This window comes from Chlorocebus sabaeus, chromosome 5 (assembly GCF_047675955.1).
Source record: "Chlorocebus sabaeus isolate Y175 chromosome 5, mChlSab1.0.hap1, whole genome shotgun sequence".
Taxonomy (NCBI): domain Eukaryota; kingdom Metazoa; phylum Chordata; class Mammalia; order Primates; family Cercopithecidae; genus Chlorocebus; species Chlorocebus sabaeus.
Window position 1 is genome coordinate 80,665,588 of NC_132908.1, and position 16,704 is coordinate 80,682,291.

At 53.8% G+C, this 16,704-nt stretch overlaps 1 protein-coding gene across 1 annotated transcript in view; it reads right to left on the reverse strand.

Annotated features, from left to right (window-relative positions):
- SLC38A8 (solute carrier family 38 member 8) overlaps positions 1-9,181 on the reverse strand; it is a 36,326-nt gene extending 27,145 nt beyond the window's left edge. The window contains exons 1-3 of the mRNA XM_007994206.3: positions 8,615-9,181; positions 8,018-8,208; positions 2,468-2,666 (exon numbers count right to left, since the gene is read on the reverse strand). Of these exons, the coding sequence (XP_007992397.1) occupies positions 2,468-2,666; positions 8,018-8,206 (388 nt within the window). The 5' untranslated portion in view covers positions 8,207-8,208; positions 8,615-9,181. The remainder of the gene's footprint in view (positions 1-2,467; positions 2,667-8,017; positions 8,209-8,614) is intronic.
- Between the last annotated feature and the right edge of the window lie 7,523 nt (positions 9,182-16,704).

A 16,704-nucleotide genomic window follows, 5' to 3' on the forward strand; every position in this document is an offset into this window, starting at 1 on the left:
TTAAAGGCCAGGCCCAGCACTGGCACAGCATCCCATTTACCACACACTGCTGGACAAAGCCATCCAGGCACACCTAATTCAAAGGTAAGGGACACAAGCTCCACTAACCTCTCCATGGAAAGAATACCAAAGAATCGGGGGCCATTTTTATTCTGCCACAGTGGGATGAATGATTTGGAACCCCTCTAAGAGACAAGACAGATGGGGGAGGGGAAAGCACAGGAGAGTGGGAGGGTGGCTGGAGGTGGGAGCCACTGGGAACCACCTGGGCGGGAGAGGTGGCCCCTGTGACCACTGGAGGTGGGAGGCTGAGCAGCTTGAGATGTCTTCATTCATTTCGGAGGTCGTTGGCATTGAGGTGTCATATATGCTTCTTTGATCTCACTCAACAAGGGGAGCCGTGTGAAAAATGAATGCATGTGAGAACAGCTCATGTGTACAAAATGATGAAGGGGAAGTTTCCACAAGCAGGTGGTCACAGGAGCATCCATGTGGGACAGCCAGAGACGCCAAGGGAATGCACACGCCCCAGGACTGCACCGAGATCCTGGGCGGGTTTTAGACCCAGGCAGCATGTGATGCAGCAGGCCCTTTGTCTGCATCTGGACCTCCCATAGCCAGGATCCTCGGGGCCAACAGCAGGACTACACCAGCTCCTTCCTAAACCTAGCGTTCTTGGATGCTTGAGATCTCTGACACCAAAGACACGGCCATTTGTACCTCATGCCATGACTCCCCCAAGCACTCCAACCTCTATCTAGCACTCCCTCTCAGAAGCTTGGCCTTCCCTACAGAGAGGCATCCTCAAATATCTAACCAGATATACACAAGAACGCTCTCTCCACCACAGTCAATCCACCCAGACCTGGGGTGGCCCATATCCTCATCCGCCTCTGACTAGTCAGGAGGCTCTGTTCCCAGTGAGGCTCGGAATCCCTCTTAACACAGCAACACTACCAGTTCACTGGAGTTGAAACTGCAGACGAACTCTACTTGCCACTGGTGAGCAGGATGTTTTTGTGCCCACTTACCCATTAAGAGGTTCAGATACGCCAATCTCACTTTTTGGTATAAGATAGTGTTTACCAAGACACAGCAGCCTTCAATCTCAATACCTCCCCTCCCCAGTCAGGGGCCTTTTGCTTCAAGGATCAAGAGACACACAGAACACACACATGGCAAAATGGTAGACTAAATGTCACCCTATCAACAATCACACTCCAATTAGAAGTCTGAACATTCCAATCAGAAGACTGAGACTGTCAAGCTGGATAAAAAGGCAAGACCCTACCATATGCTGCCTACAAGAAATGCATTCTAAAATCCCAAGCCATTCTCAGGCTGGTGTTGCAAAAAGGAATTATAAACACGTTAAAAAACAAAAAACAAACAAAAATCCAAGTCACAGTCAGATTCTAAGTAAAAGAATGAGAAGAGAACTTCTATACAAACACTAGTCTTAAGGATGCTAGAGTGGCTACGTTAATAGTAGAGAAGACAGATTTAATACCAGACATAAAGAATACTTCGTAACGATAAAAGGATAGAGTTTCAAAGACCATGAAGCATGAAGCTTGACAGAACAGGCTAATCTGCAATTACAGCTGGCAATTTTAACATCCTTTAACATCCTTTTCTTAGGAACAGAACTAAAGATTAATATGGTTGCTATGGGAGATCTGAACACAGCTGTTGACTGCCTTGACCTAATGGACATTGCCAGCACACTGCGCCCAGGAACTGCAGAGTACACATTCTTTGAAGAGCACACAACATGTTCTCCAAGACAGCCAGACCATGTGCTGGACTACAGAGCAAGTCTCAGTGGATCTCAAAAGACAGAAATGACAGATTCCCTGACCATGATGCGAATTAAGGTAGGAACTATGAAGGAATCGAAAAAACTCCCCATGTGGCAATTAAACACCACAACTCTAAACATCTCACGAGTCAAAGAAACCACAGTGAAAATTGGCAAATATTTTACATTTTACATTCATGAGAAATGAGTCAAATCAAAATGAAAATAGGACATCCCTAAGTTGTTAAGATGCAGCTAAAGCAGCGCTTACAGGGAAAATCTTAGTCGGGAACTAGAGTCTGAGTCTGCTTGAGGGCTGAGAGCCACAGTCACCCCAAAGTCAAAGGTGTTACTGGTTCTCTCTCAGAAGGAGCTGCTTACTGGTGGCTCCATTTCCTCATCTGTGAAACGACTTATCTCCACTGGACATCCTAACTGCAGCCACAACCTCTCATGCACTTGTGTGCCCATGACTCTCACCCCACTGGTGACTATCCATGCTGAGCCCCCTTCCCCACCATGTTAGGAACAAGAGTGTGGTTTCAGCCTCTGCTGTCCCTCAGGGCCCAGGCCAGTGCCCCACGTCCTGCTCATCAACTGGAAACCCCAAGAGGTCATTAGAGGTCCAGCACCCTGGGCCACCCCAAGTCCCACAGAAGTACTTACGCTTCTCCAGCTGGTCCCCGATCACCCTGAGGAAGGCCACGGAGATCATGAGCAGGTTGACAAGGAAGCAGGCCTCACACAGCTTCCCGATGGCGGGGCCACAGAGCCCCCTGACCACGCCCTGGTAGGTGGCCTGGCCACTGACAGCAGCAGCATAGCCCAGGATGACCAGCCCACTGATCAGGAAGACCAAGGAGACCTGCGGAACAGGACCTGGAACTGGGGTGTGCCCACAGCCCACCCACGCCCAGTCAACCACCCCTCAGGCACTCTCTCCACATGGCTTCTTGTCCACAGAGGCCAGGGCTGCTGCCAGCATGGGAGGCGTTCTACCAGCTGTGTCACTGCACCCCCACCCCCCACCCCATCCATCCTGAAATCAGAGCTGCTTCTGGCAGCCTCACTGGCTCTAGGCTGTGAACCTGGGAACCTGAGACCATCCTGCCCCAGTCGGACAAATGAGACATCAGAAACCCAGAGTTTAAATTACTCTCCTGAAATTGCCTGGGCTGTGGGTAGAGAGACAGTAGGCACGGTGGTTTGGAACACGAGGTGGAACGGGCACAACTGGGCTCAGGTTCTAACCACCACTCATCTGCTGTGTGGCATGAGGCAGGCTGGCAACCTCTGCTTTTCTATTTGTGAAAGGGGGGTAGCACTGCCCCCTTGCAGGGCTGCTGTGACAAGTCAGGACTGAACAAGGCCTGTGACACACTCGGCTCAGCACGTGAGTGCTCCAGAAATAGTGTTCCGGCTGGGCACAGTGGCTCATGCCTGTAATCCCAGCACTTTCGGAGGCTGAGGTGAGATCACCTGAGGTCAGGAGTTCGAGACTAGCCTGGCCAACATGGAAAAACCCTGTCTACTAAAAACAAAAATTAGCTGAGCATGGTGGCAGGTGATGCCTGTAGTCCCAGCTACTCATGAGGCTGAAGCAGCAGAATGGCTTGAATCTGGAAGGCAGAGGTTGCAGTGAGCCAAAATTGTGCCACGGTACTTTAGCCTGGGGGATAGACTCTGCCTCTTAAAAAAAAAAAAAAAAGAAAAGAAAAGAAATGGTGTTCCCTCTATTTCAGCTTAAATTTTATTTATTTATTTATTTTATTTATTTTATTTATTTATTTTTTTGGAGACAGAGTCTAGCTGTCACCCAGGCTGCAGTGCCATGGCATGACCTCGGCTCACTATAACCTCTGCCTGCCGAGTTCAAGCAATTCTCCCTCAGTCTCCCGAGTAGCTGGGACATGCCATCACACCCAGCTAATTGTTTTTTTGTATTTTTATTTATTTATTATTATTTTTTGAGACGGAGTCTCACTCGGTCACCCAGGCTGAAGTGCAGTGGCACAATCTCGGCTCACTGCAAGCTCCGCCTCCTGGGTTCAAGCCATTCTCCTGCCTCAGCCTCCTGAGTAGCTGGGACTACAGGCACCCACCACCACACCTGGCTAATTGTTTGTATTTTTTAGTAGAGACGGGGTTTCACAGTGTTAACCAGGATGGTCTCGATCTCCTGACCTCATGATCCGCCCGCCTTGGCCTCCCAAAGTGCTGGGATTACAGGTGTCAGCCACCACGCCCGGCCTTTTGTATTTTTAAAATCTTTTTCCAAAATTATAAAAAATTTTCAGGCCAGGTGCTATGGCTCATGCCTGTGATCTCAGCACTTCAGGAGGCCAAGGCGGGCGGATCACCTGAGGTTGGGAGTTTGAGACCAGCCTGGCCAACATGGTGAAACCCTGTCTCTACTAAAAATACAAAACTTAGCCAGGCATGGTGGCACATGCCTGTAATTCCAGCTACTCGGGAGGCTGAGGCAGGAGAATCACTTGAACCTGAGAGGCAGAGGTTGCAGTGAGCCGAGATCGCGCTGAGCTGTGAGTGGGGACAGAGACTCCGTCTCAAAAAAAAAAAAAAAAAATTCAGATGTACAGGAAAGTTGCAAGAATGTTACAGTGAACACCCCTGTGGGCAACCACCCGACTTCCCCATGACAGCTTGCTGTACTTGCTTTGACTTCTCTACCCTTCCACCCATGCCTCTGTGTGGCCATCCATCCATCTTAATGGATTAGCATTTTGAAGCAAGTTGCAGATCCCGGTGTACGTACTGTGGAATACTCTGGCGTGCCTACCAAGCATTAGAGCTTGATGTTTGTTTGTTCACAGGCCTTTTCTCTTGTGAGGTGAAAATTTACATATAAAAATGCACAAAATCTTAAGTGTATTGCTGGAAGATGTACAATGCACATGTGCCAGCCAAACCTCTACCCACAGGGAGAACATCACCACACCCTGGGCGGTCCCACGAGTCCCCTTTCTGTCTCCTTCCCATCCCCCCGGTCTAGTATTTTCCACCTTTACGTAATTCCCAGCTCCTCCCACTCTACCACACGTGTGATTGATCCGTATCGTGCGCACAAGCAGCTTGCTTCTCTTTTTTGCTAACAGGCCATTGTCTGAATAGATCACAATTAGCCAAGCATGGTGGTCGAGCATTCCACATCTAATCCCTCGAGTCTGTGAATGTGGCTTATTGGAAACAGTTTTTGCAGATGTCCACAAGGAAATCCTAAGTGAAAAACCGTTCTGCCTATGTCATTAAGGATCTTGAGGTGAGGTCATCTTGGATCTGGTGGGTCCTCAACCCAATGAGGTGTGTCCTTGTAGAGACAGAGGAGGAGGAGGCAGACATTGGAGTCATGTGGCCACAAAGCCAAGGAGCACCTGGAGCCACCAGGAGCTGGAAGAGCCTTTGGAGGGAGCGAGGCCCTGCTGCCACCTTCATGTCAGACTCCTGACCTCCAGAACTGTAAGAAAATACATTTCCAGTGTTCTAAGCCCTCCTTTTTGTGGTAATGTTATAGCAGCCCCAGGAAACGAACACGTCCAATACTAAAATACTGAGGATTTCTCCAACGCCCTCTCACCCAGGCTCTAGGCTCCGTGAAGACTGGGCAGTGTCCTTTTTTCTATTTTGCCCCAGAGAAGGACCTGACAAACGCAGACACTCAGAAAACATCTGTGGTTGAAAGGCAGGGGGGCCGGGTGCAGTGGCTCATGCCTGTAATCCCAGCACTTTGGGAGGCCGAGGCGGTGGATCACATGAGGTCAGGAGATCGAGACCATCCTGGCCAACACAGTGAAACCCTATCTCTACTAAAAACACAAAAAACTAGCCGGGCGTAGTAGCATGTGCCTGTAATCCCAGCTACTTAAGAGGGAGGCTGAGGCAGGAGAATCGCTTGAACCTGGGAGGCAGAGGTTGCAGGGAGCCGAGATCACGCCATTGCACTCCAGCCTGGGCAAGAGACCCTCAAAAAAGAAAGAAAGGAAAAAAAAAAAAAAAAAAAAAGAGGCAGGGGAAGGTGTGGGTGCCGGGAGCCTCACCAGTGAGCCATCCCTGGAGGATAAGGTCACCAACAAGAGGGACTGAGCCTCCGGGCAGCAGAACCGCAAGGAACCCCGGCTACCGTGCCAGCCCCAGCCCCCCACAGCTCCCAGGAGGGGGTTTGTCCATTTTCATCAAATGTCTCCCATCTAAGTACGAATCAGGCCTGACCTTGCTTAGCTTCTGAGATCAGATGAGATCGGGTGCGTTCAGGGTGGTATGGCCCTCGACTGTTTTCATCAAATGTCACTAAACCTCCAACCCTAACGAGTCAGGCTTCCACAACCTCTGCCCACTGACTTCACGTTTAAATGCTCCCCATGCAGAAGCCTCACAAGCTAAGTGGAGGGAAGCAGCCTCCCCCAAATCTTCCGTCGTTCAGTGACATCACCCCAGCCCCACCTCCATCTCCCCGGCAGCTCTGGAGGCTGAAGGAACAACTTGGAGTGGCGGGAGCTCGTCAAGAGCCAGCCTGGCTCCTCTACTCTGCCATGAGCTTCCACTTATTCATGTCCGGGTTCCCTTCTCAAGTCTGCTGAGCGAAGGGATCTCGAGCTCATCCTAAGCAAAACGAAACAGCCGTTCGCCCAGAGCCAAGTCACAAACGCGGTCTCAGGCCTATCTAGCCCTGCAGGGCCAGCATCTGATTTCAGCAAGATCTGCAGGAAATGCCTGCATGGTGCTCACGGAGCAGGGATCCCCCTCTCTGGCTCATGGCCATTCCTACTACCCAGGGATTGGCCACGGCCCTACCCTCAAGCCCCGACTGCCTCACCCTGGGCCCTCTGTGGCTTGAGATCCGGTTTCTCCCTCATTGCCGTAAAGGCAGCCTTCCTGACGCAATAGTCCAAACACAGGCGTGCTGCCCCCTCACGTGCACCTCAGGAAGCTCTTACCATTTCCAATGGGGCTCAGTGCAAAGGTCACCTCCTCCGAGAGGCTTCTGACCACACTGTGTCGTATCATCCCCCCATCCCCAGAGACACATGACCCTCCCGGCATGTTCCACCATCTGAAGCTGATGACATGCATCTTGTCTGACCTCCCGTTAGAACAAAGCTCCATGAGGACAGGGACCGCACTGCCTCGTCCATCCTAGGCCAGGCACGGGGCAGGCGCTCGCCAATGCCAGGGGTGGCATGGGTTACACCCGACACTGCAGTTTCCAAACAGACACGAAGAGCCTCAGGGTACACAGTTGGAACTCAGCCATTATCCACCAGCTGCTATAAAACACGTGAGATAAAACCCGCCAAAGAGCTTACCACAAAATGCAGCAATTCATTCCATCAGCCAGGGGAAAAGCATCTTAGAAAATAAAGCTGTGCTCGTGAGTGGCTCTCCCACAGCAAAAAGAGCGCGGTGTCTGCGCTTCCCTGGAAGGGAATCCCGGCTCTGCACCTGGCAGGCAGGAGAGCCGAACATTCGACACCAAGCAAGGCTGGCCTGGCTCTGCGTGGGGAGTATGGGGGTGTCACACCAGTTAATGGCTCAATCTGCACACAGCAGTCCAGCTTTGTTTTTGTTTGAGATGGAGTCTCACTCTGTCGCCCAGGCTGGAGTGCAGTGGCACAATCTCAGCTCACTGCAACCTCTGCCTCCCAGGTTCAAGCGATTCTCCTGACTCAGCCTCCTGAGTAGCTTGGATCAATAGGTGCCCACCAACACACCCGGCTAATTTTTTTATTTTCAGTAGAGACAGGGTTTCACCATGTTGGCCAACCTAGTCTTGAACTCCTGAGCTTAGCTGATCCGTCCACCTTGGCCTCCCAAAGGGCTGTGATTACAGGCATGAGCCACCATGCCTGGCCCAGCTTTAGTTTTTGAGCTGAGACCAGCAGGCAAGAAAGAGCAGCTGACCAGGCAGGGTGCCCAGAGAGGCTCCTTCCCGGGTGAAATGTCCACTTCACAGCTGCGATGCCCCTAGCTCCATCCCAGGAGCTGCGTATCAGACATCACCGGGGCCCACAGGGGATATTCTCGCCCCAGGGCTACAGTGGGATTATCTTCCCCCCTCATTAGCTGAGCAGGATAGCAGTTAAAACCCCGAAGCTATAGCTTACAGGACACGCAACTCCGCAGAAGCAATGCGGAGAACCTACCCAGAAAAGCCAAAGCCGCCTCGTACCCGTCCCCTGGACTCACTTCCCGGGGACTTACCAGCTCCACCAGGAAGGCAGGGACCACGCCGCCCGCTTTGGAGAAGGCCCAGGGGAAGTTGAGCAGGCCAGCTCCCAGCGCGGACTTCATGAGGATGAAGACGGCACCCATTGAGGACAGAGTGGCAGCGGCCGCGGCAGGGTGAGGCTTTTCTGGAAGGCCTCTGCTTCCTGGGGTCTGTCCCTCCATGGCTAGAGGCAGCAGAACGGTGGAGAGAAAGCATGATCTTCAGGCTTTCTTCCCTCCCTAAGTTCTAGGTATCCTTATTTCTCCCCCCAACTCAGTGAGAGCTCCCTGAGCCGCTCTTGCGCGCTTCCTTGGCATCAGCTCCCCCTTTCCAAAGGGTGCTGCATGCATCTGCCCGTGACTTCTGGTCCCCCTTCCTCTCCCCCCCCCCCGTTCCCTACCTACATTATTCTCACTCCTGCCCTCCCACTAGACCCCAAAGCAACCTCACCCCTTCCCCCCTCCCTCTCTCTTCTCCCAAACCCCCAACCTTCCTCATCCCCATCAATCCTCGCTCCCCCCATTCCCATCCACCTCCTTTGCTTCCAGCCAAACTTCTGTAGAGACAGAGCCCCAGTCCCTGGTCCTTACCACCAAATCCAACCTTTAAGGTGCCAGACAGTCCTTGGCTGTCGGGGATGGGACTCAGGCTCACTCCAGGTGACTCAGCTGCATTTCCTGGGGCCAGAGTGGTGGGAGAAGGAAGATTCTAGTTTGGAGGGGTGGGTAAGTCATTAATTAAAGGAGCCTTAGCTAGTATGTGTCAGGGTCAGGCCCCTCCACACCTAGGAGCACAGCAACAAGTGGTCAGGGCCATGGGTCCCAAGAATTTGCAGCTTTTGAGACTTCTAACCTGAGCAAGGAAGGCTTAAGACTCCCGCCTCTCTCCAGCCCCCTGCAGGCCCGGCGCCGGGGTGGAGCTTTCTCAGCTGCCCTGGAGGGTGACAGGGAGCTCAGCTCCCTGTAGCAACATGGGGCAGGAGAGCGGGCACCATGATCTCATGGCAGCTTCTGCAGCACCTCCATCCTCAGATGCCTCTCCGAGGCCCCCAGCCCAAGGGAAGGGGTGTGAAAAGCGCACTGAGCCCAGCCTCCTCATCTGCAGAACAGGCTCCACCGTCTGCAGGTGCTGCCTCCAAGGTGATTTCCTTTACCTCCTCCGCCCAACTCCAGCAGGTGTGCCTGAGAGCTAATCCCATGCACACGTGTCACCCACGGGGCTTGTTGAAAGCTTGGAGGAGGCGGCGGCTGCTGGTCCCTGGGCCACGCTTGAGTAGTGAGACATCTCTCCAAACTGATACGTGGTTAGCTAAGGGGGCAGAATATCCAGGACGGCCCCATTCTGGAACATGCTGGCACATGCAGGTCAGATCTGGAATTTGACTGTTTATTCCTGGAACCCAGGCTCCTTCTCACCCGCATTCTTAAACTCCAGTTTGTATCAGAATCCGTCGGAGGGCTTGTTCAAACAGACCACCAGGCCCCAACCCGTGTTTCTGACTGAGTAGCTCCGGGGCGGGGCCGGGGCACCTGCCTCTCTAACGGGTTCCCAGGTGACTCCAATGCTGCTGGTTCGGCCCCTCGTTGAGAAGCACTGCTTTCAGTTACACATTTTCAATGCCCAGAGTCCCCCGCTGCATCTAATCAGTCCTTATCTGTCCCACACCAGATCATCCCCAAAGGCTTCTTTTTCATGTGGTTTCTAACGGTCTCAACCCCCTGACTCCTGTCACCTTCTGATGAGCTGGCAGGTTCCAACCTCTGTGGCTCACACAACGGCTGCTCCACGAATGCCCAACCAGCAGGGTCGGTGGCTGGCTTCTCAGCAGGGGCAAGTAAAGGGAGCCGGGATTGCAGTCCCGGAGCTCGAGGCTGGACAGTGACCCGGATGGCATTGACGCCACCGCTGCTTAAGTGTGCTGCTGAGAACCCGGCCTGGATAAGGTCGCGCGGATACCCAAGCACGTGTCCCCACTGTTCCCCCCAACTCCCACCCCGCACCAAGCAGGAACTGGGTTCAGGCAGGTGGAGCACGTGGCTTACAGCATCACAGCTGACAAGCAACAAGGCTGGGATTCACCCTGAGTCAGGCTCCTTTCAGAGGCTGCAATGTCCCATGGCCGCCGGCCCCACACGGATTCTGACAGTGCTGAATGAGTGTGTGAGGGAATGAATGAATGAAAACACAGACGCCAGAAAAGAAAGGAAAGGGAGTATTGTTTGATTGTTCCCCTGTATTAGGCTCTTGAGGCTGCCAACACAGACTCGGGCTTAGAACAACAGAAAGTTATTCTGTGACGGTCTTGGAGGCCAGAAGCTGGTCGAGGTATAAATGGGGACATGCTCCCTCTAGACGCCATGGAGGGAGGATCCTTCCTGCCTCTTCCAGCTCCTGGGGGCTCAGGCACTCCCTGGCTTGTGACTGCATCGCTGCCGTCTCTGCCAGCATCATCTTCCCAAGCTTTCTCCTCTGTCTTCTCCTTTCAGGAAGGCCTACCCGGATAATCCAAGATGATCCCATGTCAAGATCTTTAATTATATCTGCAAAGACCCTTTTTCCAAATAAGGTAACAGTCGCAGGCTCCTGGACATGGCATAAATGTGTCTACTGGGGACCACCATTCAGTCCATTACACCCCTCACATCTGAGATCTGAGTTCTCATCAGTCATTCAACACTGATTGACTGAGCACCTACTGTATGCAGGCACTGGAGCTCAAAGGTGAAAGAGAACGCTCCTCCAGAGAAGGGGATGGTCCCGTGGGGAGCTCACGATGAGACAAGCCACCCCAGCCCAATGGGAGGACTGGACTATGATACCCGAGAATGAAGGTGAATCTCGAGGGGCTTCCTGGAGGTGGTGTGGGGGCTGAGGGGATGTCTGTGCACCATTGGTGAAGGGCTGGGAGGATGTTCTGGGAAGTGGAGACTCCAGTGGCAGGTGCATAAGCCAGTGCTCCCGGGAAGGGCCCCAGGGGACTGGGGTTCCCTAGGATAGAAACCTAGGTCAGCGCTGAGCTGGGAAAAGGCTTAAACTCTGTGTCCCACTTGCTGGAGGGTCACTAAACCGTGTGGAGATGGCACTGGACACAGCAGGGAAGGCAGGGGCTGCAGGTGACACTGCAGGCAGAGCCCGTGCACTGCCCAGGCTGCGAGAGGGCAGGGGCCACGCGGAATATTCACACAGCTCTCCCTGGCCTGCCACAGAGGCCAAGTCAGTCCCACCCCGCCCCCCCACCCCCCCCATATCCAGCCTCCTGAGAAAGGAGATAAAGGGCCCTTCATCGGCGGCTGGGGGCTTTGTAGTCCTTAATCTCCACTTGGGGCTGGGGGGACACTTCCCTGTCCCTGCTGGTGGGTCTCTCATTAGCGGTCCATTAACGTGCATGACTTAGAAATTGGCCACTGGGCTGTGAAATTCCAGGCAAAGGGGAAAACCTCTTAATTCGGAGGAGCTTTGATATCCACTCTCTGCCGGCCTCACAGGGCTGCGTGACCTTTCCCTGCTGGGCCCCATCTGCAGCTGGTGGGCGGGCGGGCGGCCACCCTCTGCTTAGTCGGCCCAGCCCACTCAGACCTGACACTGGCTCCAGTACAGTAGGAGCACGAGGAGGCCACACAGAGGTGCCCGTGTGGATGCTGCTGCCTGTGGCCCACACTGCACCCTGCACCCTGCACAGGAAAGCTCAGCACAGGGTGGCCTCTCTCCCCTGTGGTGTGGGGACCCACCCCACCAAGGGAGCTCCTGAGGACCCCTCCCTTCCTCCCTCAGAGTCCGTGTCAGGTGACAGGCTTAGGAACTTTCACGACAAAGTGGACTCTGATCATTTCCCCAGACCTTTCTGCTCATGTCTGATAGAAAATTCTGGAGAGGCCCGATGGCTCACACAGAGGCGGGTGGATCACCTGAGATCAGGAGTTCAAGGCCAGCCTGGCCAACATGGCGAAACTCCTGGCTCTACTAAAACTACAAATATTAGCTGGGTGTGGTGGCGGGCACCTGTAATCCCAGCTACTCAGAAGGCTGAGGCAGGAGAATCACCTGAACCCGGGAGGTAGAGGTTGCAGTAAGCCGAGATCGTACCATTGCACTCTAGGCAGGGCGACAAGAGTGAAACTCCATCTCAAAAACAAAACAAAACAAAAACAAACCCAGAAAATTCCAGAGAACAGATAAGGGCAGGCCTCAGGAGCTAGCTGGCTGCAGCACACGGTATCGTCACCCTGGCTCTGGGGTCTCAGGCCTGAGCCTCACTCGGGTCACCTGCGAAATGGGAGGACACAGGCGCCTGCTCTCTGGGGCCGTCAGGAGGGGCCCATGGAAGGTGCACACAGCACAGGAGTGGCACGTGGCAGCTGCTGAGCTTGGAAAAGAAGTGTGTGCCATATTCCATTATCCAAATTTCCGTTTTCACCTGGGCCCAATTCGGAGCTTCTAGAATGGAATCCTGAACCTTAGCTATGCAAGAATTGCCTTGGGACTTTTCACACTCCAGATGCCAGGCACACCAGCAGAGCTGCACATTAAACTGACCCGGGGTGGCACTAGGCGTCAGAATTTTTTTTTTTTTTTTTGAGACAAGAGTCTCACTCTGTTGCCCGGGTTGGTATGCAGTGGCACGATCTCAGCTCACTGCAGCCTCTGCCTCCCGGGTTCAAGCCATTCCCCTGCCTCAGCCTCCCAAGTAGCTGGGATTGCAGATGTGCACCACCATGCCCAGCTAATTTTTGTATTTTTGGTAAAGATGTGATTTCACCATGTTGGCCAGGCTGGTCTCGAACTCCGGACTTCAGGTATCTGCCCGCTTCGGCCTCCCAAAGTGCTGGGATTATGGGCAGTCAGAATTTCTACGAAGCTCCCTCAGGAGGGTCTACCATGCTGACAGGGTAGAAAACCCAGTTTTTAGGGCCTCCCGCTGACCCTGCTGTCCTCGAGACTGAAGCCCCTCCTTTCTCTGAAGCTCTCAGCCCCAGGCCTGGCCCGCCAAGGCTCCTTAGTTAGCAGCTCAGCAAGCCCAGGATGTTGGAGCAGAGCCGGCATCTACCTTCTCAGATGGCGGAGGGACCCCAAAGTCCTGGGATGGGAGACAGATATCACAGGCCCAAAGTCCTAGGATGGGAGACAGATGTCACAGGGATACAGAAACTGCTTGTGGTCGGTAAAACGGCCTCAAAGGTGTCCTCATCCCAACCTCCAGGCCCTGTATGTTACCCCACATGGCAAAAAGGGGCATCACAGCTGAGATCGGGGACCTTGTGGGGAGGGACCCTGGGCTATGAAGGTGGGCTCTGTATGGAATCAGCGTCCTTCTAACACGGATGCAGGAGCGGCCAGAGGTCAGAGAGGAGACAGTGGCGTGGAGACAGCAGCAGAGGCTGGACGGGTGTGCTTGGAGGAGGGAGGAGGGGCCACCGGATGCTGGCAAAGGCAGGGAAATGGGTTGTCACCCCGGGCTTCAGGAAGGAAGCAGCCCTGCCAACACCTTGATTTTAGGCCAGCGAGCCTGAATTTGCACTTCCAACCTCTGGAACCCTAGGAGCATAAATATGTTTTAAGCCACTGAATTTGTGGTAGTTTGTCCAGGTGGCCGTAGGACCCACACACACTCGCATCCTGAATTCCGATCCTTGGGCAGCTGTGAGAGGACAAGCTGGCGGGCTCTGCATCCTGAATCCCAACCCTTGGGCAGCTCTGAAGACAGGCCTATGGGCTCCCTCTGGGCTCAGCAGCAGAAGCTGGGTCCCTCAGGGGACACAGCCACAGGGCACAGGCCTTGTCATATCCTGTAGTCCCCACCTGGGGGCTATCTCCAGAGCTGCAGTCAGGGGGTGAACTGTGGGAGTGAAAGCAAGAATCCTTCAGGCTCACTCTCCTCCTGCCACTGTGTCCAATGGAGGAAACACAGGGGGTGCAGCGGGGGTCGGTCAGCAGCCAACACGGGCTGGGGGCAGAGGGCAGGGAGGAGGGCATGGTGCCAGGGCTGAGCCCACAGGGTCTTCATCCATGGGGTTCTGACCCCTTGGGTCCACACTGACACTGGGGGTCCGAAGGGCACAAGAACCTCTTCCAGGTTCTAAGCCAGGGCTCCCAAGGGGGCCGCCTGTCGACAAGAATCTCCTGCGGAGGGAACGTGTGTGTTAGAGTTAACATGACATAAAATTCACTTTAACTCCATCTGGGGCTTACCATTTTAGACTGTGCAGTCCAGTGGCTTTAAGTACTCACAATGTTGTGCCAGTATCACCACTATCTCATTCCAGAACATTTTCAACAGCCCCAAAGGCACATCCCTTCCCCCAGCTGCTGGTAACCACTGATCGACTTCCTGTTTTTGTGCAATCTGTTTACTGTGGATATTTCATCATACATGATGTGGCCTTCTGTGTCTGGCTTCTTTTACTCAGCATGTTCTTGGGGTTTCCCCACTTGGGAGCATGTGTGAGAACTTCGTTTCTTTTTATGGCCGTGTTCAATGGCACGGAGAGGCCACCTTTGTCCACGTGGCCATCGCTGCTGGGCGTGTGCGCTGGCCCCACCTTCTGGCTACTGCGAGTAGTGCAGGTGGGAACTTCCACACACAGGTCTTTGTCTGAACAGCTTGTTTTCAGTTCTCTTGAGCAGAGGCTAAGGGATTGTTGGGGCATAGCTCCAGTCGCTGTTTGCTCTGGGGAGCTTTTAAAAGAGATTCCTAGTCCCTTCCCAAGGAACAGATGATCTAGTCAAGCTGGGGTGAGGCCAGGGATCTGTATTTCTAGCACACTCACCTGCAATGCCTCCTTGTTACCAGCAAATGAAACCAATATTCCATGAGTTAATATCCAATTAAGGGGGTGGCACCAGCCATGTTTTTAATGAAGAATTTCAATATTTCTCTAGAAACGTCTATCTAATCTGTATATAAAAAGGGAGACAAACCTTTTGCATATCCTTGACTCTGTATTTTGTGTCCTGTGAAATCAAAGTCTAAGTTAACCCTCGCGTTATTTCCAGTAGGCAGCACCCTCCCCCGCCGCGAGAGGGAGGCAGCCTGGCAGTGAGGGCTTCAGAGCTCAGGCCTAGGCCAGCCCTGGGGTTTCTCCTGAAAAATGGATCTGAGAGCCCTGGGTGGGATCATGCCCACAAACCACTGGCCTGAGGCACAGAGACGAGGGCTCAGCAGGTCCCAGGGCTGTCACTGTGGGCCAGGCTCACCTACTGTGCGTGGCATTCCCAGGAGGTCTCCTCGGAGCCATCGTATGTGGGACACGCTCTGCACAGAAAGGACAAGTGTGTGTGCAAAGGAAGATCTAGACTTGAGTGTCCTGTACAGGGGAGGGGTCCAAAGGGGGAGTCACTATTTGCATCTCATCTTAAAGATTCCTACAGTCGGGGCCACTGCGTGAGTCTCCAGAGAGAGCCAGGGCGAAGGATGACACCTGACGCCGCTCAGGGTCCCCAGGCCCCTGTGAACCCAGGTCTACCTGTGGCTGTGGCTGGTTGGTCAGGGTCCCCAGGCCCCCTGTGAACCCAGGTCTACCTGTGAACCCAGGTCTACCTGTGGCTGTGGCTGGTTGGTCATTTTTGTTTTTTGTTTTTTTTTGGTAGATAGAGAGTCTTGCTTACATTGGCCGGGCTAGCCTCAAGTGATCCTCCTGCTTCGGCCACCCAGTGTTGGGATTACAGGCAGAGCCACTGCCAGCTGGCCTTTTCTGGCTTGTTAAAAAGATGTAGCTGTTCACTAGGACAATGAGAGTCTATGCTAGGGGCAAAAAGGAATCCTTTCGAAGTGGGGGTTGGCCTAGCCCAGGACCACAGGAGTGGGCCCAGGTGACAGAACGTGGCCTCAACCTCCAGGCACGTGTGTCCCTGTAATGGCTGACATCAGCACTGGCTGTCAGGCACACGGCTAAGCACAGGGCCTGGGTGTCACCACACACCCAACACACAGCACTCGGTGGTGTGAAGGCCCCTGGCTAGGGCCCACAGCAGGAGTGGCCGGGCTGAACTGGACCCAGGCAGCTTGAGTCTAGGGCCAGGGCCATGACATCCTCTCCAGGACCTCCAAGGCAGACCCCGGAATCCCACGGCTGCCCCCCAGCAAGAGGGGCATCCCTCCAGGGCCTGTTCTGTTGGGTGGCACATCTGAATGCCAGACCCAGTCACCTCAGCAGACCACACAGATCTGGTTCCTCCCGGAGACCTAATCCCCCTTCTACCTAAACTCTCCACCAGGGGGCATTCTCTCCAGGCTCACCCTCGCCTGCTCCTTCACTCAATCCTCTCAGACTCTGTCCCAAGGCCCCCCAGCATCTGGGTATCCTGTTGGTGTGTCACTGTCCCCAGCATCTGGGTATCCTGTTGGTGTGTCACTGTCCCCAGCATCTGGGTATCCTGCTGGTGTGTCACTGTCCCTGTAGAGAGAGACAGACGTGGGGCATCACACAGACACCAGCAGGAGAGAACACGGGTTAAGTACACAGGTTTTGGAACTGAGGGAAACCTGAGTTCAAATTCTGCCTTGGCTACTAGTTATATGACTGGACAAGGTGATGAGCGATCTCCAGGCTTCCGTTTCACCTGTGTGATGGGCCCAGTGATGCCCACCTTACAGTGTGTGGGGAATGAAACAAAAACACGTGTTATAACTAGCATAGCATGCCTGGCACACAGCTCCTCACGACATCATTCCGGCAACTGGACA